Below are 27,571 nucleotides of genomic sequence, written 5' to 3'. Positions count from 1 at the left end.
GGTATAAAGGGGCTGTCATTCGTATTAAGGTGATTCGTGTGGAAATGTGTCCGACGTGATTACAGCCACATAACTGGAATTAACAGTCTTTGAACACAGAATAATAGCTGGAGCTAGGCACATGGGGCATTCCATTTTGGAAATCATTAAAGAATTCAATATTCTGAGCTCCAAAGCGTCAAGAGTGTGCCAAGAATACCAGACTTTAGGCATTACTTCTCACAATGGACAACACAGTGGCTCACAGCCTTCACTTAATGACTAAGAGCAGCAGCATTTGCATGGAGTGGGCAGTGCTCACACATAAACAACACTGCATGAAATAATTGCGGAAATCAATGTGGGACACATGATAAATGTAATTCGTAGGACTTTGTGGTGAAATTTGGTGTTAATGGGCTATGGCAGCACACAATCAATGTGAGAGCCTTTGATAACAGCACAACATTGCCTGCAGCACGTCTCCTGGGCTTGTGACCATATCGGATGGACCCTAGGTGACTGGGAAACTGTGGCCTGGTCAGATGAGTCCTGATCTTATTTTGTAGGAGCAGATGGTAAGGTTCGAGTGTGACACAGACCCCAGGAAGACGTGGACCCAAGTTGTCAGCAAGGCACTGTTCAAGCTAGTGGTAGCTTCACAATGGTGTGAGCTGTGTTTAAATGGAATGGACTGGGTCCTCTGGTCCAACTGAACTGATCACTGGCTGAAATGGTTATGTTCGGCTACTGGGAGGCAATTTGCAGCCATTCACGGACTTCATGTTCCCAAACAATGACGGAATTTTCACGGATGACAATGTGTCATGTCACCAGGCCACAATTACTCTTGGTTAGTCTGTAGAGAGCAGTCTGGACAATTTGTGTGAATGTCTGATGACTCAGATCTCCCGACAAGAATCCCATTAAACATAATCAAGAGGTCAGTTCATGCACAAAATCCTGAACTGGCAACACTTTTTCAATTAAAGCTGTAGAGGCAGCACACCTCAATATTTCTGCAGAGGACTTCCAATGACTTGTTGAGTCTATGCCACGTTGGGTTGATGCACTAAGTCAGGCAAAAGGAGGCCCACATGATATTAGGAACTATCCCATGACAGCAGTGTAAAGCTATTTGTCTTCCATGGGCCTAAGAACACAAAAACTAGACAGCAGCTGACTGGAGGCATGTAGCGTGGTCCCATGAGTCACAAAATTTCATTTAGGTTACAATTAATCTTTGCTACACTGTTTAAGTTGTTATGAATTGTAAGAGATTAGGAGCTGTCATCAGACAACCCTTTTTTGGGGGGAGGGGGGGGGGCATGCTCAAGTGTAGGCTGACATTTGTGTTGCAGCATGGAAATTTATTAAATAAAGGAAAACTGATTAATATTGAAAGACACACCTGTCTTAAGATAACATTTTGTCAGTATTTGTGGCGTTTAAGTCTTAAGTTAATAAGTGTGTGTTATTTGGATCATAGCTCTGTTTGTGTGTTTTAATCTCCCAGTACAGCCCAAGAACTAATATTCACAGCCAAATAAATTACATGAGGCAGTTACCACTGTAAGACAAGGGTGTCTTACATACTCTTATGGTTATTGTCCATGTCAATTTTCTTATTAACTTTAAAACCTCTCCCCCCTGACTAATCAATGCCCTTTCTCTCTCAATGTTAATCAGCCAAATCAGGATTTTTATTTTTTATCTACAGAATAAATCACCTTTCATTTAGGCCAAAAATGAGGAGAGAGTTCAGGGAAAGGGCAAGTATTCACAATTAATCCCATACAAAGAGGCTATTTCAGTTACAGGGGGGAATTTACATTAGTTGGGAATTTATTAATTTTAATGCAACATTTCAATGTTGTAAATACTTTTAGTACTAAATGGGTAACAGATATAAAAATGCACATGTGTACACACACACACACACACACACACACACACACACACACACACACACACACACACACTCTTTGTATACAGTTATATAAAAAGATTTTAATTGCAAGAAATACAAGTTTAGAGGTAGACAGCTGCCACAAAATAGACACAGTACTTTTCTGAATTTATAGAACACTAGATCTGAATTGACTACAATGGAGAGTACTTAGCAGGAAAATAAATCGTTTAATAATGGCAAGTCTCTAAGGAACTATGACTTACAAACTGTAATCTGGAAAAAAAGCATACCTATGCTTTATTACTGACTGTCATATGTATATATTATAATTCTTGTGTGACACTAATTATTAGAAGATGTATGTTGCTGGCTTTTAAAGAATAGCTGTTGACAGACAAAGTCATTTACTAAGAGGTGCAGTCTTGTCACACCTTTTAAGACTTCTGTATTGCCCTGGATGTGTGATGATCCTGCTTGTCTTTATTTCCACAAATTCAGTCTTCTGTAATTCTTTTAGGTCTTTTATCTCAGTATCTGTTTTCACACAGTCCATTTCTGCACAGTACAGAAGACTATGATTTTTCAGTTTTGACTGGAAAGCCACACAAAACTCTGCTTTCTCATTAATGGGCTGTTCTATATCTGGGCAGCCTCCAGGACGTGCTGAAAAATATATCCACAATTTATGGAAAAATCTAAGTGACAGCTATCTTAAACAACTAACAGAAACTTATTACATATGAGAACAGGGCATTAAATACAAGAGGTGCACTTTGTAGCTACAACTTATGTGGATATCACCGTAATACTTAAGATCCTGGGATAATAAGGCTGTACTCTGACTCAGTAATCTCAATAGAGGAGCAAAGAACAACATGTATGTATATAAAATAAATGAATGACTTAAGATTTGCATCTACAATGGTGGTTTGATCAGTCTGGTAAAAAAAAAAAAAAAAAAGGCAAGAAAAACCTCTCGACATAGTGTCCTTTGAGGGGTAAACATTTGGTCCAGCAATCCTCCAGTTTTTTTCATCCCACTTGAAAAGTAGGTCGTGTCAAACTTTGCAAAATAAGTTGTTGACTGCAACTATCACTTCCTCATTTGATGAAAATTTCTCCCCAGCAAACCAAAGTTTCAAATCAGGAAATAGAAAGAAGTCACTTGAGCTTTAGTTTGATGAACAGGGTGGATGAGGAACCAATTCAAAGCCCAATTCATGCACTTTCGCCATTGTTAGCACTGATGTGCGGGATGGTGCATTATCCTGGTGGAAGAGCACTCTTTTGTGCACCAGCTTTGGTCTTTTTTCTGCCAATGCAAGTTTCAAACAATCCAACAATGAAGCATAGTTGTGCCTTTTTCTAAGAAATCTATGACGAAAATTTCTCAGGAACCCCAAAAAACAATGGCCATCACCCTACGAGCTCACAAAATGGTGTTTGCTTCTTAGATGCAGCTTCACCAGCCTTTGTGCATTGTTTTGATAGCCATTTTGACTCAACATTCATAAATCAGCATAAAAACTCTTGCAGGCTGTGACTAAACAGTGCCAGGCATTGTACTGAGAAGTTGTGCCAGGTGCTCTTTTGGTTGACTGTGAGCAATCGCAGTACCCACCTTCCACCCAGTTTCTTCATGCAGGATATTCTTCCGTGCAGAATATTATGCTCATTTGAGATTCCTGCAGTCTTGGCAACCTCAAGAATTTTTATTTGACAGTCTTGCATTACCATATCATGGATTTTGTCAATGGTTCCCTGTGTGTCGACATCAACTGGTTGGCTGGAGCACACTTCGTCTTCAGTGCTTGACAGTGCAGAGTCCATGTGAATTTCATCCAATTCTGTTTTGATTTGCGCGACAGTCCAACCCTTCAAACGAATATGTTTGATAACGGCATGAAACTCAGTTTTCTCCATTTTAAATGGCAGCCTTCATACTGACCAATTCACACAGTTGTCAACAATGAACTGTATGCTGTACATTGTTGAAATTCTTTATACAATCCTTGGAATAATCAAGCTCACCAACCATGAAGGCAGAAGAGAAATGTTCCATTCTATCGTGGAAATTTACCAGACTTATCAAACCATCCTCTTACAGCCAAGTTAAATTCTGTTTGTCTTGTAATGTCCTTTTTTCCAGTCTTCATTCTTTGCTTCTTCTTTCCATTAGTTTCCTTTTGGCCTAAAACAGGTGAGTCAGTCTCACCCATTGTTCTGAGTAAACTGCCAAACCTATCCTTACTCTCTGCCTGAGGATGGAACTGTTGTTGTTGTTGTGGTCTTCAGTACTGAGACTGGTTTGATGCAGCTCTCCATGCTACTCTATCCTGTGCAAGCTTCTTCATCTCCCAGTACCTACTGCAACCTACATCCTTCTGAATCTGCTTAGTGTATTCATCTCTTGGTCTCCCTCTACAATTTTTACCCTCCACGCTGCCCTCCAGTACTAAATTGGTGATCCCTTCATGCCTCAGAACATGTCCTACCAACCGATCCCTTCTTCTAGTCAAGTTGTGCCACAAACTCCTCTTCTCCCCAATTCTATTCAATACCTCCTCATTATTTACGTGACATACCCATCTAATCTTCAGCATTCTTCTGTAGTACCACATTTCAAAAGCTTCTATTCTCTTCTTGTCCAAACTGTTCATCATCCACGTTTCACTTCCATACATGGCCACACTCCACACAAATACTTTCAGAAACGACTTCCTGACGCTTAAATCTATATTCGATGTTAACAAATTTCTCTTCTTCAGAAACGCTCTCCTTGCCATTGCCAGTCTACATTTTATATCCTCTCTACTTCGACCATCATCAGTTATTTTGCTCCCCAAATACCAAACTCCGTTACTACTTTAAGTGTCTCATTTCCTAATCTAATTCCCTCAGCATCACCAGACTTAATTCAACTACATTCCATTATCCTCGTTTTGTTTTTGTTGATGTTCATCTTATAGCCTCCTTTCAAGACACTGTCCATTCCATTCAACTGCTCTTTGCTGTCTCTGACAGAATTACAAACCTCAAAGTTTTTATTTCTTCTCCATGGATTTTAATTCAAACTCTGAATTTTTCTTTTGTTTCCTTTACTGCTTGCTCAATATACAGATTGAATAACACCAGGGAGAGGCTACAACCCTATCTCACTCCCTTCCCAACCAATGCTTCCCTTTCATGTCTCTCGACTCTTATAACTGCCATCTGGTTTCTGTACAAATTGTAAATAGCCTTTAGCTCCCTGTATTTTACCCATGCCACCTTCAGAATTTGAAAGAGAGTATTCCAGTCAACATTGTCAAAAGCTTTCTGTAAGTGTACAAATGCTAGAAATGTAGGTTCGCCTTTCCTTAATCCATTTTCTAATATAAGTCGTAGGGTCAGTATTGCCTCACGTGCTCCAACATTTCTAGGGAATCCAAACTGATCTTCCCCGAGGTCAGCTTCTACCAGTTATTCCATTCATCTGTAAAGAATTCACATAAGTATTTTGCAGCTGTGACTTATTAAACTGATAGTTCAGTAATTTTCACATCTGTCAACACCTGCTTTCTTTGGGATTGGAATTATTATATTCTTCTTTAAGTCTGAGGATATTTCGCCTGCCTCATACATCTTGCTCACCAGATGGTAGAGTTTTGTCAGGACTCGCTCTTCCCAGGCTGTCAGTAGTTCTAATGGAATGTTGTCTACTCCCCGGGCCTTGCTTCGACTTAGGTCTTTCAGTGCTTTGTCAAACTCTGCACGCAGTATCATATCTCCCATTTCATCTTCATCTAAATCCTCTTCCATTTCCATAATATTGTCCTCAAGTACATTGCCCTTGTATAGACCCTCTATATACTCCTTCCACCTTTCTGCTTTCCCTTCTTTGCTTAGAACTGGGTTTCCATTTGAGCTCTTGATATTCATACAAGTGGTTCTCTTTTCTCCAAAGGTCTCTTTAATTTTCCTGTAGGCAGTATCTATCTTACCCCTAGTGAGATAAGCCTCTACATCCTTACATTTGTCCTCTAGCCATCCCCGCTTAGCCATTTTGCACTTCCTGTCGATCTCATTTTTGAGACGTTTGTATTCATTTTTACCTGCTTCATTTACTGCATTTTTATATTTTCTCCTTTCATCAATTAAATTCAATATTTCTTCTGTTACCCAAGGATTTCTAGTAGCCCTCGTCTCTTTACTTACTTGATCCTCTGCTGCTTTCACTACTTCACCCCTCAAAGCTACCCATTCTTCTTCTACCATATTTCTTTCCCCCATTCCTGTCAATTTTTCCCTTATGCTCTCCTTGAAACTCTGTACAACCTCTGGTTCTTTCAGTTTATCCAGGTCCCATCTCCTTAAATTCCCATCTTTTTGCAGTTTATTCAGTTTTATTCTACAGTTCATAACCAATAGATTGTGGTCAGAGTCCACATCTGGCCCTGGAAATGTCTTACAATTTAAAACCTGGTTCCTAAATCTGAGTCTTACCATTATATAATCTATCTGATACCTTCTAGTATCTCCAGGCTTCTTCCATGTATACAACCTTCTTTCATGATTCTTGAACCAAGTGTTAGCTATGATTAAGTTATGCTCTGTGTGAAATTCTACCAGGTGGCTTCCTCTTTAATTTCTTACCCCCAATCCACATTCACCTGCTACGTTTCCTTCTCTTCCTTTTCCTACTATCGAATTCCAGTCACCCATGACTATTAAATTTTCGTCTCCCTTCACTATCTGACTAATTTCTTTTATCTCATCATACATTTCATCGATTTCTTTGTCATCTGCAGAGCTAGTATGCATATAAACTTTTACTACTTTAGAAGGCGTGGGCTTCGTGTCTATCTTGGCCACAACAATGCATTCACTATGCTGTTTGTAGTAGCTTACCCACACTCCTATTTTTTTTATTCATTATTAAACCTACTCCTGCATTACCCTTATTTGATTTTGTATTTATAACCCTGTATTCACCTGACCAAAAGTCTTGTTCCTCCTGCCACCGAACTTCACTAATTCCCACTACATCTAACTTTAACCTATCCATTTCCCTTTTTAAATTTTCTAAACCTACCTGCCCAATTAAGGAATCTGACATTCCACACTCCGATCCATAGAATGCCAGTTTTATTTCTCCTGACAACGACATCCTCTTGAGTAGTCCTCGCCCGGAGATCCGTATGGGGGACTAGGAAAGCTGCATGCTCTCGGGAAAAATTACGGCTGTAGTTTCCCCTTGCTTTCAGCCATTCGCAGTACCAGCACAGCAAGGCCGTTTTAGTTAGTGTTACAAGGCCAGATCAGTCAATCATCCAGACTGTTGCCCCTGCAGCTACTGAAAAGGCTGCTGCCCCTCTTCAGGAACCACACACTTATATGGCCTCTCAACAGATATCCCTCCATTGTGGTTGCACCTATGGTATGGCTATCTGTATCGTTGAGGCACGCAAGCCTCCCCACCAACGGCAAGGTCCATGGTTCATGGGGAGGAGGATTGAACTAATAGTTCCAAAAGTAACAAACAGTTTTCCACTTTTATATGTGTCTTACTGGCAGTACTATTATTTTACCTCCTAAAGTTAAATGCATCATATAACTTTTTACAATTTTATAGCCTATCCATTAGACTCCATTCAGTCACAAGAGTTCTATCTTGCCCTATCACTGGTTGTCTATCAAATATTCTGCATAAATCACTAATAAACTTTAGTTTCTGATTGTTGGTAGTGTTTTACCATGCAGAATGGCCACTAACAGTGAATAATTATGAACTGGGGCAATTTGTCATAATGTAGAAAGCATTTAAAGTTAAACACGGGTCCAATTATGTTTTGAATGTACTTTTAGTGTTATATAACGACAAAACAAGCAGCAGCAGCAGCAGCAGTAGTAGTCGTAGTAGTAGTAGTAGTCTTCTATGCAGTCTGGAAAGTAGGAGAGTTTTAAATTTTGCATTTAAGAAATCGTTCATGCAGGCAAAACATGCAAACATACCATTGTTTGACCATCACACAGACTCTTGCATGGAGAACATAGTAATAAGCATCACTGGTGTGGAGAAACAACTGAAATAGTTGAAAACAAGTAGCCAGGTTCTGATGGAATCTCAATTCACTTTTACAAAGAGTACTCCACAGCACTGGCCTCTTTCTTAGCTTGCATTTACTGCAAATTTCTCACCCAGTGCAAAGTCCCAAGTGACCATAAAAGCACAGGTGACTCCTGTATAGAAGAAGGTTAAAAGAATAGACCCACAAAATTACAGACCAATATTGTTAACATCAGTATGTTGCAGAATCCTTGAACACATTCTAGTTTGAATGTAATAAATTTCCTTAAGAGGGAAAAGCTTCTGTCCACAGCCAGCATGGGGTTAGAAAGTGTCACTCATGCAAAACTCAGCTTGCTCTTTTCTCACATGAGATCCTGCAAACCATAGGTGAAGGGCAACAGGCAAATCCCATATTTGTAGATTTCTGTAAAGGATTTTACATGATGGCACACTGCCTATTGTTAATCAAGACAAAAACTTACAGAATAGGTTCCTAGGTATGTGAATGGCACAAATACTTCTTAAGTAACAGAACCCAGTATTTTTTTTTTCGGAAAGCAGTAAGTTGTTCTCAGAGGAGTGTTCATCAGAGACAAGGATATTGTCTGCAGTGCCCCAGAGAAGTGTGACAGATCGCTGTTATTTTCTACGTACATAAACGATCTGGTGGACAGGGCAAGCAGCAGTCTGTGGTTGTTCGCCCATGATGCTACGATGTATGCGAAGGTGTAGTCATTGAGTGACTGCAGGAGAATACAAAATGACTTAGATAAAGTTTCTAGTTGGTGTGATGAATGGCAGCTAGCTCTACATGTAGAAAAATCTAAGTTAATGCAGATGAGTATAAAAAATAAACCGATAATATTCAAGTACAACATCAGCAGCATGATTCCTGACACAGTCATGTTGATTAAATATCTAGGCATAACATTGGAAAGCAACATGACTTGGAATAATCATGTAAGGATTGTAGTAGGGATGGAAAATGGTCAACTTTGATTTATTAGGAGAATTTTAGGAAAGTGTGGTTTATCTGCAAAGGAAACAGGATACAGGATACTAGTGTGAGCCATTATTGAGTACTATTCAAGTGTTTAGGATCCACCCCAGGTCAGAATAAAGGAAGACATTGAAGCAATTCAAAAGTGGGCTGCCTGATTTGTTACCGGTAGGTTCAAACAACATGCAGGTACTATGAAAACACTTCAGGAACTCAAGTGGAAATCAGTGGACGGAAGGCAACATTCTTTTTGAGGAGCACTATTGAGAAAATTTAGAGAACAGGCATCATTTGAGGCTGACTGCAGAGTGATTCTACTGCTGCCAACGTACATATTGTGTAAGGATCATGAAGTTAATATTAGAGAGATTAGAGCTCATACGGAGGCATACAGACAGTCATCTCTCTCTCTCTCTCTCTCTCTCTCTCTCTCTCTCTCTCTGTCTCTCTCTCTCTCTCTCTCTCTCTCTCTCTCTATTTGCAAGTGGAACACTAAAGGAAATGACTAGCAGTGGTACAGGAGAACCTCCATCAAACACCATATGGTTGCTTGCAGAGTTACTGGCTGACAGAAAATATGGGGATGGCTGTTGTTAATGCCTGGGCAGCTCAAGCCAGTAACAACATGATCCATGGAAGGCACTGATCAGGATCTGAATCCCAGTGTAGCTTACAGTTTCAATCTCTCTGTGTGTTTAATTACAGTGTGCAGTCAACTGCAGGGTAACATCAGTCACTGTTCTCACCTTATCATGAGAGCTACTAGTCTCTAAAAATAAGTTATTTGTTATGAACCAGGTATGTCAGGCAGCAATAACCTATTTGAGGTCTAACTGCAGCTAGTAATTAAAGTGCTATAACACATTAAAACAGTAAATACTGCTTGCTTTGAGAACAAAATAAGAAAAGCTACTGCATTCTACAGTCTCTGCTGTCTTTCCATAAGTAAGTGCAAGATTAAAGCACGTTTAATGGTACAATGTTTCTTCATGATTTGGAACACACTAAGGCACATGAACACTCTCTTTTACACAGCACAATAAAATGTAGCAGTCATAAGGATATTCATAAACTCATGGTAGTCAATGAATTTTCACCTGTTGCCATATGTTGCTCAAATTTCCTGCCCCAAGCCATACATTTCTTCTGATGTTCAGAGGCCTGCAAACGCTGTCTTTTTGCATCTTCTGTTTCAAAAGCACACAGATAAATTGTACCTTTCCACTTTGTTGCACATATTATCCAGTCATCTCTTGTCTCATAAGGTGTACAAATAAGCATAGTAAGAAGACCACGGAAGCATACAAAATCTGTGCGTAACCTGTATAGAGGCAAAGAAAAGTAACCACAGTTATCCAGGATTTCCATGCATGCAAAATTCCTTTACTCTGACACATATTATAAATAATTTAATAACTGCTATAATAAAACATCAAACAATTGTTATTAAAACCTTCTGACACCCATTAAGTTGTTCCTAGAATTTTTTAGTGTTTAAACACCTATAGCAACTACAAATTTCTTACGTTTTCTCCCAATAGTAGCTTTGAAATGCTTTCATTCATGTCTATATTTACAAGAAATCTTCCTGCCCTGATACACAAAATTATGCAAGAATCACAAGTGACATTTTCACTAACAATCAAGGCAGTGGTGGTACTAAAGGGTTGGCACTAGGGGTACTTAACACTTAGGTTATTTTCACCTTACGGTAATAATTCAAAGAGAAATATAGTTTAAAGATACAATACATTCACTTGAAATTTATGAGATAAAAGTACTGATAATCTCATTTTGTTTCTCCTTCTCCCTGTACTCACTGCTGCATTCAGAGACAGGAAGATAATTTTTTATTACAAGTATTTGTTTAAAATCTATCACAAAATACATTAATGGTAATATATCCTGATTCAAATAGTATCACTGCAGCTGACCTCTGTCATAATATAAGATGCAGACTGTTGAACAGGGGGTTACTGATATTTGCGTGCAGTGGCTACTCCATATTGGTGATCCTCCAGCCAGAGAAGGAATCTGTGTGTCATTGGGTAATGTCTTATTGTAATTCAGGTTTGGGTTGCTTAATCCAAGTGGAATTGCTGAAAGATGGATTTCATGACCACATCTCATTGTCATACACTCCCAATCATCCTTCCTCCCATTGGTGTAATACACACTATCTTAATGGCTAGGTCACTGACTACAGACGAATAAGATCTCGCCACAATATCCTCGCTATAGCCACATTAGCTTCACTATCTGTTTGATCAGCTTTCCAAGTTTACATGTGCCCTTGTTTTTTGAGATTGAGAAAATACTCTTAAATATATTTCTAGCAAGGGAAAAACAACCTGACTATAGCAGCCCTGTGTAGGTCATCTCAAAGCAGAACTGAAAAAATTTTTTACTTGTCTAGAGGACTTACTGGAGAATACATCATTACAGAAAAAAGATGTGTTGTCTATTGGACACATGGATTCATTAAATAATTGCATTAATTAGTTACATAATGGTGACTTTTTATAGTGTTCTAACTACAACCACAAAAAGTCAGTACCTACAATAATTACTACAGACACAAGGATAAGCACTGGTCATGTTCTTACAAACATAACAGAGGAAAACGTATAAATAACAACTTTAGAAAACTGTGTATTTAACTACAGAGTACCTACTACAGAAACCAATGCAGGGACTATACAAAGAAAATTAATTACGCCCATAGCCTTGCTAGCTACCTTTCCCAGTGTCGTCCTGATACCAGACCCACCACCTCTTTGCTAATCCTCCTGGCCTAGCACATACTAATCCACAATTATTTCAATTTTTGGTACTGCCAGGGGTAACTGCATAGCACCATCCTATGCTAACTTATTTATTGCCCAAATGGAAAAATCCTTCCTATCTAATCAACATCTAAAATTCCTTGTCTGGTACAGACTCACTGATGATATTTTAATGATCTAGACTCATGGCAAAGACAGCCTTTGCCCTTCCCTCCATAAATCCACTTTATTTGGTGCTTCTCAACTCAATGAGCTATCTTCTTAGCAGTCAATCTCCACCTCTGAGATGGGCCCATAAATACAACTGTTCATATGAAGTACACCAACCGTCAAAATTACAGCTGTTAAAGTTGTCACCCATTCATGTCAAAAGATAGATACTGCCTACAGGAAAATTAAAGAGACCTTTGGAGATAAGAGAACCACTTGTATGAACATCAAGAGCTCAGATGGAAACCCAGTTTTAAGCAAAGAAGGGAAAGCAGAAAGGTGGAAGGAGTATATAGAGGGTCTATACAAGGGCGATGTACTTGAGGACAATATTATGGAAATGGAAGAGGATGTAGATGAACATGAAATGGGAGATACGATACTGCGTGAAGAGTTTGACAGAGCACTGAAAGACCTGAGTCGAAACAAGGCCCCCGGAGTAGACAACATTCCATTGGAACTACTGACGGCCTTGGGAGAGCCAGTCCTGACAAAACTCTACCATCTGGTGAGCAAGATGTATGAAACAGGTGAAATACCCTTAGACTTCAAGAAGAATATAATAATTCCAATCCCAAAGAAAGCAGGTGTTGACAGATGTGAAAATTACCGAACAATCAGTTTAATAAGCCACAGCTGCAAAATACTAACACGAATTCTTTACAGACGAATGGAAAAATTAGTAGAAGCCGACCTCGGGAAAGATCAGTTTGGATTACGTAGAAATACTGGAACACGTGAGGCAATACTGACCTTACGACTTATCTTAGAAGAAAGATTAAGGAAAGGCAAACCTACGTTTCTAGTATTTGTAGACTTAGAGAAAGCTTTTGACAATGTTGACTGGAATACTCTCTTTCAAATTCTAAAGGTGGCAGGGCTAAAATACAGGGAGCGAAAGGCTATTTACAATTTGTACAGAAACCAGATAGCAGTTATAAGAGTCGAGGGACTTGGAAGGGAAGCAGTGGTTGGGAAGGGAGTAAGACAGGGTTGTAGCTGCTCCCCGATGTTATTCAATCTGTATATTGAGCAAGCAGTAAAGGAAACAAAAGAAAATTCGGAGTAGGTATTAAAATCCATGGAGAAGAAATAAAAACTTTGAGGTTCGCCGATGACATTGTAATTCTGTCTGAGACAGCAAAGGACTTGGAAGAGCAGTTGAATGGAATGGACAGTGTCTTGAGAGGAGTATATAAGATGAACATCAACAAAAGCAAAACGAGGATAATGGAATGTAGTAGAATTAAGTCGGGTGATGCTGAGGGAATTAGATTAGGAAATGAGACACTTAAAGTAGTAAAGGAGTTTTACTATTTGGGGAGCAAAATAACTGATGATGGTCGAAGTAGAGAGGATATAAAATGTAGACTGCCAATGGCAAGGAAAGCGTTTCTGAAGAAGAGAAATTTGTTAACATCGAATATAGATTTAAGTGTCAGGAAGTGTTTCCTGAAAGTATTTGTATGGAGTGTAGCCATGTGTGGACGTGAAACATGGACGATAAATAGTTTGGACAAGAAGAGAATAGAAGCTTTCGAAATGTGGTGCTACAGAAGAATGCTGAAGATTAGATGGGTAGATCACATAACTAATGAGGAAGTATTGAATAGGATTGGGGAGAAGAGAAGTTTGTGGCACAACTTGACCAGAAGAAGGGATCGGTTGGTAGGACATGTTCTGAGGCATCAAGGGATCACCAATTTAGTATTGGAGGGCAGCGTGGAGGGTAAAAATCGTAGAGGGAGACCAAGAGATGAATACACTAAGCAGATTCAGAAGGATGTAGGTTGCTGTAGGTACTGGGAGATGAAGAACCTTGCACAGGATAGAGTAGCATGGAGAGCTGCATCAAACCAGTCTCAGGACTGAAGACCACAACAACAACAACATGTCAAAAAGTCTCTTTCTTACAGGCTTGTCATCCATGGACCCTGCACCTGCAGTGCAAGCCTAGACTTATTGAAATATGCCAATAAACTCACCAGAGCATTTATTGATAGATGATCTCCTAACCAGCTCATGCATAAACAGATCCCCCACACCATCTCCTCTTCTGGTACCAATAAAACTATTAATCAGCTGCTGAACAGTACTACTCTGATCATCCAGTATCACCCTGGCCTGGAATATCTCAACCACATCCTTCACCACTGCTTCAACTACCTCTCACCGTACCATGAGGTGAGGGATCCTATCCGCATCACCCAAAATAGTGTTCTACCTACAGAATATCCTTGTCAATCCCTATTCCAATTCTGCTCCCACTCTTCCACCCCATGGATCATTTCCTTGTGGAAGACCCAGGTGCGAGACCTGTCACATACACCCACCAACCTGCTACAGCAGCCCAGTCACCGTAATTTCCTACCCTATAAAAGGCACGGCCATGAGTGAAAGTGTAACCATTTTATACATCAGCTATGCTGCAGTCACAGTGCAGCATTCTGTGTGGGCATGACAGGTAACCAACTATCTACTTACACGAATGGCTACCGCCAAACTGTCACAAACTGGAAACTTGGCCATCCAGTTGCCAAAAATGCTGTGCACCAGAACAAAAATGCCTTCAACAGCTGCTTCACTGAGTGGGTTATTTGGATGCTGTCTTCCAGTGCAAGTTTCTCTGAACTATACGAGTGGTAATTGTCTCTTCAGCGTATTCTGAATTCATGCAATCCCCCTAGCCTACACTTTCGCTAACCTGTTTCCCACTTACTGAACTTTTTTTTTTTTCCTCTTCTGCCATTGTCCACACTGCTCCTTCCCCATCCAGATCATGTGTTGCCTTCTCCCACCACTCCCTCTTCCCCCCTCCTCCTCAAGCAGCCATTTTCTCTCTCCCCCCCTCTATCTATCTATCTATTCCCCCTTTCCACCCCTCTCCCTTTCTCTCCCCCCTCCATGTCTCCCTTCCATCTCCACCTTCTTCTCTTCCCTTCTCTCTATAGCTCTTATATGCTCCACCCCATGAGAATTACTCTTGTCCTTCTGTGCACTTGCCAAGTTATCTGCTTTTCCACTCCAGGCTTGCACTATCCCACTACCCCCTCCTTGCCACATGCCTCCTTCCCTACCCCTTCCATCAGCCCAGGCAACTGCTCTCTAATATAATCAGTGTCACCATGTCCATAATAGTGTGCATTTGGTGGGTGTCTGTGTGGTTGCATGTGTGACTGTGTGTACTTTCTGCCACAAGAAGAGCCAGGGATTGAAAACTACTTAATACAGTGTTCTGTTATCTGTGTATGTATCATAAATCAGTCCATTTTATTTTGCATGGCTATAATTATGATTGAATTAAGATGGTTAGAGAAAGTAATATGGGAACTAATATTAAGTGGAAATGATGTGAATGATAAATGGGAGAAGTTTTTGAAGTGTCCTCATACCGAAGAGTGATGAAACATACATTGTAACAACAACTGTTTATTAGTGATATAGAGAACAGAACTCAAATACAATGTCCACACAATTGAAGTACAAACTGAACTGTCTCTCCTAAATGTTGCCTGAAATGTGCCTTCATGATGAAGCCCTTAAGTCACGATAAGTGTTGTGGCACGAAGAGCCAAGGACGGTCATTGTTAGGATCCGACCTGGTACCAGAGTATGTCCTTGAGATGATGGTAGCTTCTGAGATGTCAGGCATCGACAGTTATTGGAGATGATGGCTCAGATGACAATAGATGCCAAGGAATGACAGTGCTTCTAGGATGTTGGGTTTTGGCAGATGTTGGACACAGTCCCTCAGATGATAACAACTCGCGGTGGGATGCGTGCAGTGTGGTGTGATACCTGGAAGCAGTAGATGGTGGTCCCGCATAGTATCAATGACAGATACTCATGGTGAGGGCTTAAGGGGAGCAGCTGAATGGCCAGCATGAAGCCCTGGGACATAATTGTCCTGCATAGTGTGACACTGGCAAAAATAATCTCTTGAAGGATACCCACATAGCATTGAGAACACATGTGCGTAGCATAGGAAAGCACTGCCCTGCTTACAGCACTTTTTGTCGCAATCGACACGATGCCTATCGGTGAGGTTTGTATTCCCAGTTGCTATGGTGTCTGCTGGTGGTTTGACTGTACACAGAACCATGGCTCTATTTACAAACAGCCTCTGTGGTTAGGCAGGGATCATACGTAGCCCAAGAAGCGCACACACACTGGTGTGGTGGCCAATATGTGCAGGGGCAGCCCTGCATACACCACATCCCTCCTCCCTTAAAAAGAGATGGTGCAACTATCCCATAGAAGCATTGCACCTAAGAAGGCGGCACAGCACAGCTGCTAGTGCTGACTGCTCAAACAACTGGTACGTAACTAATTACAGTAACACACTCTTGCATTCCATAAGTGCTGAACAGAAAGAAAATCTTGCGTATGAAAATGAAATGCAACATACAATGAAGAAGACTGCTGAGCAAGTGGTGTAGGAGCCACAACCTCTGATAAACAAGAATAGAAAAATGACAAACACTGCATAATAACTTCCAAAAACTCAACACAAGATATCTGAATATACTGAATCAAGCTACTAAAGAACTTAATAAATGGTTCCCAATACAGCAACCACATCGTGTCCTCATAGGGGAATGGTAACTGGCTTCTGTATGTGACAGCTTGGCTAACCAGGCCTAGGTGGAGCTTGCAGCAAAATTTCCAGGAAGGCACAAATCAAGACCCAGAAGAACATGACAGGATCGGCAATGTCAGCAAGAATGATGAACTGGCAGTTCAGCTGGCAGCAACAACAGGAGCAGCCACTGGGATGGCCACGGTGCCACAAAAGGGGACGATGGGGCCAGCTGCAGAGATGCCTGCAATGGCGAGAGGGTCAGCTGCGGCAGTTCTGGTGACAACAACACTGACAAGACAGCTAGTGACGGCAAGAGGAGTGGTGATACCAGGGTCAGTGACAACAAGACCGGCAGTTGGGTCGACACTGTTGATAATGATAAGAACTGACCACAAAAGGGCCAGTGGCAACAGGACTGACTAAAATGGTCACCGTATTATCGACAGGACGGGTGACGACAAGAGGACCAGCAATGCACTGATAGGATAAAATGACTGATGCAGTGGCTGACAGGCTTGACCACGACAGAAGGTCCGACCGTGACAGGGCCAGAGGCTGGCAGTTGCAGGACTGACAGTGGCGGTGTCAACAGCATGGGCAGCAACAACGGGAATAATGAACGAATGTATGCTGTCGCTGACACGTTGGGCGAAGACAGGAGGCTGACTGAGACAAGGCTGGTGATGCGTGGACTGATGACTGGAACTGATGTTGCTTACAGGCTAGCTGATGACTGGAGAGCAAGCCGTGACAGGGCAGGTGTCAACAGGAGTGACACCAAAAGGAGGGCGGCCAAAACAGGGCCGGTGCTGCTGGGAGGGCCAGTCGTGGCACAGTCAGCACTGACAGCAACAGTGATGAGATAGTAGATGCCTGATGGCATCATCAGCAAAAAATCTCTGTGAGCAAAAACTGAGGGCCACACCACATAGCAACACTGCAAATGACCTGACTAAGATGGCCAAGCTTGCCACACACAAAGTTTTAGGTCACCAGTCCAGACACCACTCACGATCGAGCTCATTGAACACTATGGGGAAGACTGTCCAACATTACCAAAAACATGGCACATGCGCTGCTTGGCTGGAGGCAGCTGTCACAACAAAAATGCAAATCTAACTGTCCCACTAAGAAGTTACGTCCTCTGTATGAGTGCCTGAGAAAAACTGAGAACACAAACAAGAAATTTTTGCACATACGCTGGCAATAAAGTGAACACTTCATTGTGTACCTTGAATGCCAAAGGCAAATCATCTTTCTGACCATCAAACACCCAAAAAGTTGGCACAGATACAGAAATGGTGTGCCAAGATGTGGCAGTAGTAGACAAAACCACAGTGAGGAATTACACCATTCAGTAGTTTCTGAATTTACTGCTCCTGTAACTGCACAGTTGAGACAAAGGCAGCTCCGATGATGGGGCAGATACGATAAGACAAAATGACACTCAAACCTTTCAGACCAATAGAATCAAATGAGAGAATTCGCACTTGTACAACACATGAACAGACTGGCTGAACTACACTACACAAGAAGACAATGACCAACAACCCTGTTTCACCAGTTTGCCTAGACTGATAAACTTGCCCCGTAGTAATAATCGTGAAATGTGATGAACACCATTGCCCTCAGAGTCTGACAATTCAAGAACCATAAAACACTGCCCCCTCAAAACAAACCAGCACACAAGCAAAAATACACTCACTTGAAACCATACAAAACAACTTGAAAATGAAACATGCTCTAACAAGGCAAACCAATACACAGCAAAAAACAATAAATAAGGCTTGAAGAAAACAGAAAAATGAAACCATGGAGTGTATGGCAGATGAGAGGAGACAGACATAAAAGCACTTTTAACACACATGAGAAACAGCCTCATTGCCAAGTATGGCTGACTAGAGAAAATCAATGAAAAACCACACACGACCTTTTAGCTCATCACCACTGAAGCACCCTCATACTGAGGAGAGATGAAAGACATGTTATAATAACAACTGTTTATTAGTGATATGGAAAACAGAACTCAAATACAATGTCTGTGGATGGATGTCCACACAACTGAAGTACAAACAGAATTCTCTCCACAGACGATGCTTGAGATGTGCATACACAATAAAGCCCATGAGTTGTGATAGGTGGTGGAGCTTTCAGGTCAGTTGAGCATATACCATCAACCCATATTATGCACGGACCAACAATCACTCTTACTCCCAGTTGCAATAAAATGGAGGCTGACTAGTACGCATGTTGGGCATGATCCATCTGTGATAATTCAGTGTTTTGAATATTCACGTTTATAAATACTTATTCTGCTTTGAAAAATATTAATAAATTATAGTATGGAGACTTTTAGCACAATGTAAATACTTTAGGAGTAAAGGAAATGACTCACTAGTTGGAAGCATTGAGATGTCGACAGGTGCACAAAACAAAATAAAACTTTGCTATCTTATGCACGAATGGATGAATCATTATGCATTCATAAAACCATACACATAATTCTAAATGAAAAACTCATTACACAGAGAGAAAATCTGTATCAATTAACAATTTTCTGGAATTGTAATTTTAAAGGATTGACTTAATGTGATTATTAAATGCAACAATTTTTTTTTTTTACGTGCCTGTCTATGATTCAATATCTCCACCATTTGGTGAGTTTCTAGATTTACTTTAATTATTGGCAACTAATTTACGTGCTTTACAAGACCAGGAAGATACTTATTTCTATGCCATCAATTTGAAAGTGAGATTTAAGATTTTGAGGTTCCTTTTGCTGTCTTTTCTGCATCAGATCTGTCTGTGTGTAACTGAATACATTAGAAGCTGTAGATCTGCTTGGTGATTTTACATAGGACCTAACCCAGAAAAACCATGGTGAAGTATGATAAACAAGTATATTCTGCATTTAAAGTGACATATATATATGTCAAATACAAATATAAAAAATATCTTTTGTGGTGGTGTGAGAAACAAATAGCATGAAAATATCAAAACCCAGAAAGAACCTACATGTAGCACAATCCTAACAGTGGAATTATCAAATATTACTACGGGAAACCAAAAGTTTCTGTTCAAAGACCATACAGTCCAGAATTGGTATGCCACTTAGGCAAAATCACTATGAGCACTGAGAGAGTCATCCCACTGCTGCACCAAGCTGCAGATAGCTATTTGGTAAAACATAATGTCCTGCTGCATGAAGAAGCCTGTAACTGCCAGCTGCACATCCGCATCTGGCAGGAAACACTGATTCTTCAAGGCCTTTTTTAAGGGACGAAGAGCATGATAATCACATAGGGAGAGATCAGGACTATAGGATGGATGCTTGAGTGTCTCCCACTTGAACTATGCATATAGATGAGGCTGGCCTCCCACATTGTCTAGCATCTTGAGTCAAATCATGACCAGCACAGAACTTGGCGCACCATTCCACAACGGAAGTTTTCGACAGACATGCTGCCCCATACGCTTTCATTATCCAATGAATGTCTACCAGTGTTTGTCCTTTAGCAGCCATGAAAAGAACAACAGCATGTTGGCCCTGTTTGGACGCATCTGGTAATAATGTCAACACACTTCACATTTCCATATTTGCTGCAAGCACCTCATAAAGAAACAAATGCCTCACTAATCCTTTGTTACATGTCAAAGTTTATACACCAGCATCAGAGTCATTCTACATTGCATATACTCTGCAGCAAGACCCTCAAATGGAAGCCTTTTGATCACCCCTTATTTATGGGGGCAAGAATCATGTATCTTCCAACTCACGAATTAAGTCCACTGAGCTACAATGCTGAATACCTGTCACTAATAACGAACCAGAAATTTTAATTGTTGACAACTGATCTAGTGATGTAAAGTACCACATTTCTCAGAATAAATGATGGAGGAACTATGGGACTTTACACTCAATGGTCACAAAAAATTTAAGACTTCACTGTTAAACACATTCAACGGAGACCACCAAGGCTCTTAATGTGGATATTATAGGCTCCAGGAATTAATAACAGGATTATGATTTAGATAAAGGCATGCTTACAGTGCAGAACTCAGAATATAAGGATAGAGAAAGCTGTATCAGAGAAACCCGAATTATTTTCAGTTGTGCTTTAAGGAAGACTGCTGGAGCTATTACTGTTTATACCATGTATAAAAGACACTGGAACTGATATCAACTCTAACATTTGCCAGTTTGCAGATGATCTGATGGTGTATCACAAAACAAGGTAATTAAGAGATTGTGAAACTCTCCAGGAAGATCTTGCTACAGCAGGGGAATGCACTGACAATTCTGTTCCAGCAGGTCCGGGGCAACACCTGAGTATAATGTAGTGGTGAAGATGTTTAATGAGTCAACTAACCTTAAGTATCTAGAGTAACGTTTAATAGTAAACTAAATTAGAATTTTCACTTAAAAGAAGTATTCCATAGTGCACACACAACCCTTTATTAAGAAGTGAGGCTTTTAAACCATTAATAAAAAAAAAGAAGGCATAGTGCTCCTTGATTAGGCCTTATTTGCAGCATTGTCATTCTGTGTGGGACACATATTGACAACATCCAGTTTCAGATTGTGAGTCAGTATAAGCAAGAGCAGCAAGATTTTTTCACAGAAATGTTGAGCGCTTTGGTGGTATCACTGACATGATAAATGACATGAAATGTGATTAGAATGACAGAGGAAACTGACAGATTCAGAGCATGCATACAACCCTTATATGCTGCAGTGCATAGGTGACTATTAACAGTATGATGAGTGAGGAAGAATGGAGAAGCTATGGATTAGACCAATCTCATAAAATAAATAAGCTACAATGAAAAATGTCAGTGACTAGATTCTCCTTCACACACAAATGGGGAACAGAGTGGTGCACATTACCAAACAAGGTCCTACACACATTCTCTGAAAGAGAGTATATATTTTCCTATTGTCACAGTTTCAGCCTAACATATTTGTAGTGTCTAAACAATATCTCATTTGTGAAAGAAGGATGGCAGTTTTAGTTCAGCCCAGGGCTGTTTTAGGCAGTATTAAATGAATATACACCTTTAACTACTGCTTAAACCACCTTTAAGATAAAGCATATGACTGCTGCCCTTCTTTCCACAAATGAAGCTGCATTTTGATACTACAATTATGATTTCAAGTTAAAATTATATCTCTTTATCTCTTGGGTACAGTAATTTAATTTGTTAATAATTATTATGTAGTATCAATAAATACAATGCTTAAAGGGCTCTATAACACTCAGAGGAAATAGTGTACTAAATAACAAGCCTTTCAATGCCTGATGTTTAATACTTTGTTGACAACAGAATATTTGTCAACATCCAGTCAATTTTATTATAATCAGTGGTTTTATAAGCTGCAACTGTGCCCTACGTGTTTGCAATACATGTGTCAAAATCACAATATTATGTATTAGCAATGACCCATGTATTTTATACAAGGAGCTACTAAATTTCATGAGAAGCTTTACAACAAAAAGTCCAATATTTCTTTTTTGAGCCTTGTCTGTCTGTCACTTGTTTACTAAAGTCCTGTAAATTTTACAGACTTTCTTATTTACTTAGTCAAGGATCATCTCACCAATTATTATTGTGAATCAGATCAACAATTATTCCCATTTGTTTCTCAAAACATACTTCAACATTCAATTTCCTTTTTGTTTGAAATATTTTATGCAATTTATTCATTATATGCAGTGCCACAAACTTACTGCTATTATCATTACTTGGTTTCCCAGTTACCCATATTCTAATAAAATATCACAAAGTTTTGGGTCAACCATAAAATCTGGTATTAGTGTTCCCCAAATGCTAGTATTGAGTCATTTTAAGACAATGACCATAATTCAGGAATTATCAGCCATCACAATCGGTATGCACAGAGATGGTTGTCGAATAAAAACATCAACGTCAGTTCGTAAGTGTGAATATAGTTTGCTAGAAAACATTTATTCTATCTGCTGTTTCATTTCTGTTTACTGTGCCAAATGAGTAGTCAGTGGTCAGTTTTTATTACAGAGTAACGACGGTTGCTTCATTCATGCACACACTGCAAAATATTCCATTTGTTTCGGTTGATTTGCTATTATTATTATTCTATCCATATTAGATGCCCTACAAAATGCTGCAAGCAATACAGATTTGCTTTCTGGGCAACACCAACCGCTACAGATTTCTAGTTTTATCTGTGCGACGGATAATGACGAGTGGATTCAACGTTTAAAAACTTTCACTTTAGAAACACACTAACACCTACTAAAAAAACACGTGTACTGGATGGAGCAACAAACAGAAGTATTTTCCAGTGCCGTCAAATGAAGCATAATATAAGCTCAATAAAACATTAAAATGCTCGGTATTATTTTAATGCTGTTCGAATAAAATACACTGCAAAGAACACACGTCACAAACCTAGTTCCGCTGTCATCTTTCAAATTATGAGCATTGCGGAGAATCCACTGCAATATCGTGTCCAGTCTCTCATTGACATCTTCATCTTTCTTAACAATATCTTCAATCTTGTAATTAAGGTTGTGTTTTCGTTTCCGTCTGTGGTGGGGAACAAGATACTTTAATTCTGATAAGTCATCACAAAACTGACGCTCTGTGTTGAGACTGTAGTAACCTAATACCTCAGGCCTTTGAAAAGTGGGGAAGGTCCTTGGAACTTCTTGCAAATGAACATTTAGCTTAGCCGACATTTTTCTAACTCACAAAAAGTCTGTCTGTTTACCGCGTGTACCCAACCGACAGAAACAAACAACACTCACAGCAGTGTCAGCAGACGACAACATTGACGACGCAAAGATAACACTTCACTGCAGTTAGCCGGCCAATCGGCCATCAAACGCCTTCCACATACAACTAAAATAATGTACTCTAGAGAAGTCACGAAAGTTGCATTTCAAAATAAATTCCAGTGGCGATACTCGAGTAGCATTTCACACTGCCAGTAGATTTTCACAAGCAACACAAGGAAGCAGTGTGTGTACTGGCGTGAGAATACTGAGTACATTGACTTTATCGAATACTGCTGTTCGTAAGGAAATTCACCGATATGACAACCAGTGGCGGCCGGTGGTATCTGAAGTAGGGTCTCGCACCGAAATTTCATTGTTGCATTTTTACATGAGATATTTACAAGGGAGAAAATTCTTCGCATTGACGCCTGGTTTCCCGACATTCGTTATGATATAAACTTCAGTTTTTTAGATCCACTTTACGAAGCCTGCAAAAAATTGAAGATTTGTGACAGAAAATTTCTGTGGCAAAGAGCCAACTTATGTAAAGAGCTAAATTTACAGTTCTAAAGGATTCTGACAGGACAAATGATCTGGAAAACTTATTTGGAACCTACAATTTGCTATCAGTACCGTAGTTAACTTTCCAACACGGGTGGATAAAGACAGTAGGTCCCTCATTGATAATGTTTTCTTTGATGAGACACAAACCAAGAAAATAGCTGTTTACCCAGTAACAAACACTCTCTCTGATTACGATGCACAGTTAGCCAAGATAAATGATATAGTGCCCTACAGTGTGAATACTCCTCAGTGGAACTCAGAATCATTAATGACTATGGGTAGGTGTTTTAAGAGTAGTTTACAAGAAACAACGTGGGATGAAATTTATTAAGAACCAAGTGCAAAATAAAATTTAGTCTATTCCATGATAAATTCATGTTAGCATTTGAAAATAGCGTTCCATGTAAGCTAATCAGAAGGGACATTAAACATGTAGAAAACCATGGATCACTAAGGAGATTGAAGTACCTTGTGAAAGGAAAATGTATCTTTTTCCAAGAACAAGTAGAGACTCAGCAGTAGTTGCACACTAGAAAAAGTACCCAAAATTACTAAGTAAGGTTTTACAAAATGAAGAAACATCGAAATAATGTCAGATATCACAACATCTGACAACAGAATTAAGGAGATATGGAATGCTGTGAAGTAAGAGACAGGACAACCAACCACAGAAGAGGATAACATTACTATTGAATTATGGAAGGGTTACAAATGACATGTCACAGGTAACAGATGAATTTAATAATTATTTCTTTAAGACAGTAGAAAACTTAGGGACCTACAGTTCAAGAGGAAGATCACAGTAATATGTTGAAGAAGTAACTCTCACAAAATTACATCATGTGAATGTACCACCTATTCTACTTCTGAAATTAAGACGGTCATAAATTCTCTGAAGAATATAAGCCCTTCTGGTTTTGACGGTGTTTCCAATAGAGTAATAAAGATTTGTTCCCTTATAATAAGTCCAGTGTTGTCCAAAATATGTAATGCATTACTAATTCAAGGCATTTTTCCAGAGAGACTAAAATATGCCATTGTTAAACCCCTCTTTAAGAAAGGCGATAAGAGAGACGTCAGTAATTACCGACTTATTTCACTGTTGACATCATTTTCCAAAATTTTTGAGAAGGTGATGTGTTCTAGAATAGTATCTTACCTTGCTAACAATAATATCCTCAGAATATCACAGTTTGGGTTTCAGAAGGCTTCCTCTCCCGACAATGCCATTTACGTGTTCACACACCAGATATTACAAGCATTAAATAACAAAATAGCACTGGTAGGCATTTTCTGTGACCTATACAAGGCATTTGATTGTGTGAACCAAAGTATACTCCAAGATAAATTGAAGTTTTATGGGATTGATGATATAGACAACCAATGGGTCATGTCATATTTAACCAAAAGAATGCCAAAAGTTGTACTTAGTAGTTATTCAGCCAACAGAATCCAGTGACATAACTCTGACTTGTGAAAAATCACATACCTACATTTATACTCCGAAAGTCACCCAACGGTGTGTGGCAGAGGGCATTTTATGTGCCACTGTCATTACCTCCCTTTCCTGTTCCAGTCACATATGGTTCACGGGAAGAACAACTGCCGGAAAGCCCCCGTGCGCACTCGAATCTCTCTATATTTACATTCGTGATCGCCTCGGGAGGTATAAGTATGGGGAAGCAATATATTCGATACCTCATCCAGAAACGCACCTTCTCAAAACCTGGACAGGAAGCTACAACGCGAGGCAGAGCGCCTCTCTTGCAGAGTCTGCCACTTGCGTTTGCTAAACATCTCCGTAACGCTATCACGCTTACTAAATAACCATGTGACGAAATGCGCCGCTCTTCTTTGGATCTTCTCTATCTCCTCTGTCAACCCGACCTGGTATGGATCCCACACTGATGAGCAATACTCAAGTATAGGTCGAACAAGTGTTTCGTAAGCCACCTCCTTTATGATGGACTGTTGTTGTTGTGGTCCTGAGACTGGTTTGATGCAGCTCTCCATGCTACTCTATCCTGTGCAAGCTTCTTCATCTCCCAATACGTACTGCAGCCTACATCCTTCTGAATCTGTTTAGTGTATTCATCTCTTGGTCTCCCTCTACGATTTTTACCCTCCACGCTGCCCTCCAATACTAAATTGGTGATCCCTTGATCCCTCAGAACATTTCCTAGCAACCGATCTCTTCTTCTTGTCAAGTTGTGCCACAAACTCCTCTTCTCCCCATGATGGACTACATTTTCTAATTACTCTCCCAATGAATCTCAACCTGGCACCCACCTTACCAACAATTAATTTTATATGATCATTCCACTTCAAATCGTTCCACACGCATACTCTCAGATATTTTACTGAAGTAACTGCTACCAGTGTTTGTTCCACTATCATATAATCATGCAATACGGGATCCTTCTTTCTATGTATTCGCAATACATTACATTTGTCTATGTTAAGGGTCAGTTGCCACTCCCTGCACCAAGTGCCTATCCGCTGCAGATCTTCCTGCATTTCGCTGCAATTTTCTAATGCTACAACTTCTCTGTATACTACAGCATCATCCGCGAAAAGCTGCATGGAACTTCCCACACTATCTACTAGGTCATTTATATATATTGTGAAAAGAAACTCCCCTGTGTCACACCAGAGGTTACTTTAACGTCTGTAGGCGCCTCTCCATTGAGAACAACATGCTGTGTTCTGTTTGCTAAAAACTCGTCAATCCAGCCACACAGCTGGTCTGATATTCTGTAATCTCTTACTTTGTTTATCAGGCGACAGTGCGGAACTGTATCGAACGCCTTCTGGAAGTCAAGGAAAATGGCATCTACCTGGGAGCCTGTATTTAATATTTTCTGCGTCTCATGAACAAATAAAGCGAGTTGGGTCTCACACGATCACTGTTTTCGGAATCCATGTTCATTCCTACAGAGTAGATTCTGGGTTTGCAGAAATGGCATGATACAAGAGCAAAAAAACATGTTCTAAAATTATACAACAGATAGATGTTAGAGATATAGGTCTACAGTTTCGCATCTGCTCGACGACTCTTCTTGAAAACTGGGACTACCTGTGCTCCTTTCCCCAAGCCTCAATGTTAGGTACACTACTATTTCTCATGTATGTAAATGATCTACCATCTAATGTGCAACAACCAGAATTAGTTCTTTTTTCAGATGACACGAGTATTGTAATCACTCCCAGTATACATACAGAAATGGAAGAAACGGTGAAAAAAGTTCTCAAAAGTGTCATTGACTGGTTTTCTGTGAATAGTCTCACCCAGAATTTCACAAAGACCCATGGAGGTGGAAAGTGATGGAAAGCTTCCGTTTCTGGATGTTCTGGTGTACAGAAAGGATGATGGGACACTGGGACACAGTGTTTATCGAAAGCCTATGCACACGGACCGTTACCTGCATGTTTCTAGCTGTCATCCATCATTCCAGCGTACGGGGGTCCTACGGACGTTGGCGAGAAGAGCTTATGCCATTTCAGATGGAGAAAGCTTGACACAAGAATTGGACCATCTTAAGGTTGTGTTCAAGCAGAATGGCTATACAGATAAACAGATCCGTCGTGCTTTTTTGTTTGGACCTTCGCCTGAACCGCCAGAAGATACCTGCAAATCAGTGGCTTTTCTGCCTTTTTCTGGGAGTATTTCCTCGAAGATAGGAAGAATTCCGAAAAGATATATCAAAAGTATTTTTCATCCGCCAGCC

General features: G+C 40.0%; 1 protein-coding gene across 3 annotated transcripts in view; it reads right to left on the bottom strand.

Annotated features, from left to right (window-relative positions):
- LOC126481409 (decapping and exoribonuclease protein-like) overlaps positions 1-23,531 on the bottom strand; it is a 43,150-nt gene extending 19,619 nt beyond the window's left edge. The window contains exons 1-4 of one of the 3 annotated variants that reach the window (XM_050105145.1): positions 23,172-23,372; positions 22,951-23,088; positions 10,041-10,264; positions 2,323-2,554 (exon numbers count right to left, since the gene is read on the bottom strand). In XM_050105145.1, the coding sequence (XP_049961102.1) occupies positions 2,323-2,554; positions 10,041-10,264; positions 22,951-23,088; positions 23,172-23,224 (647 nt within the window). In that variant the 5' untranslated portion in view covers positions 23,225-23,372. Of the gene's footprint in view, positions 1-2,322; positions 2,555-10,040; positions 10,265-22,950 lie in introns of all 3 variants that reach the window. The other 2 variants (XM_050105146.1, XM_050105144.1) reach the window with 2 other exon arrangements.
- Positions 23,532-27,571: the final 4,040 nt, after the last annotated feature.

This window comes from Schistocerca serialis, chromosome 5 (genome assembly GCF_023864345.2).
Source record: "Schistocerca serialis cubense isolate TAMUIC-IGC-003099 chromosome 5, iqSchSeri2.2, whole genome shotgun sequence".
In the NCBI taxonomy this organism is placed as follows: Eukaryota; Metazoa; Arthropoda; class Insecta; order Orthoptera; family Acrididae; genus Schistocerca; species Schistocerca serialis.
Note: the sequence above shows the minus strand (reverse complement) of the source record. Positions and strands in the feature narration are given on the sequence as shown.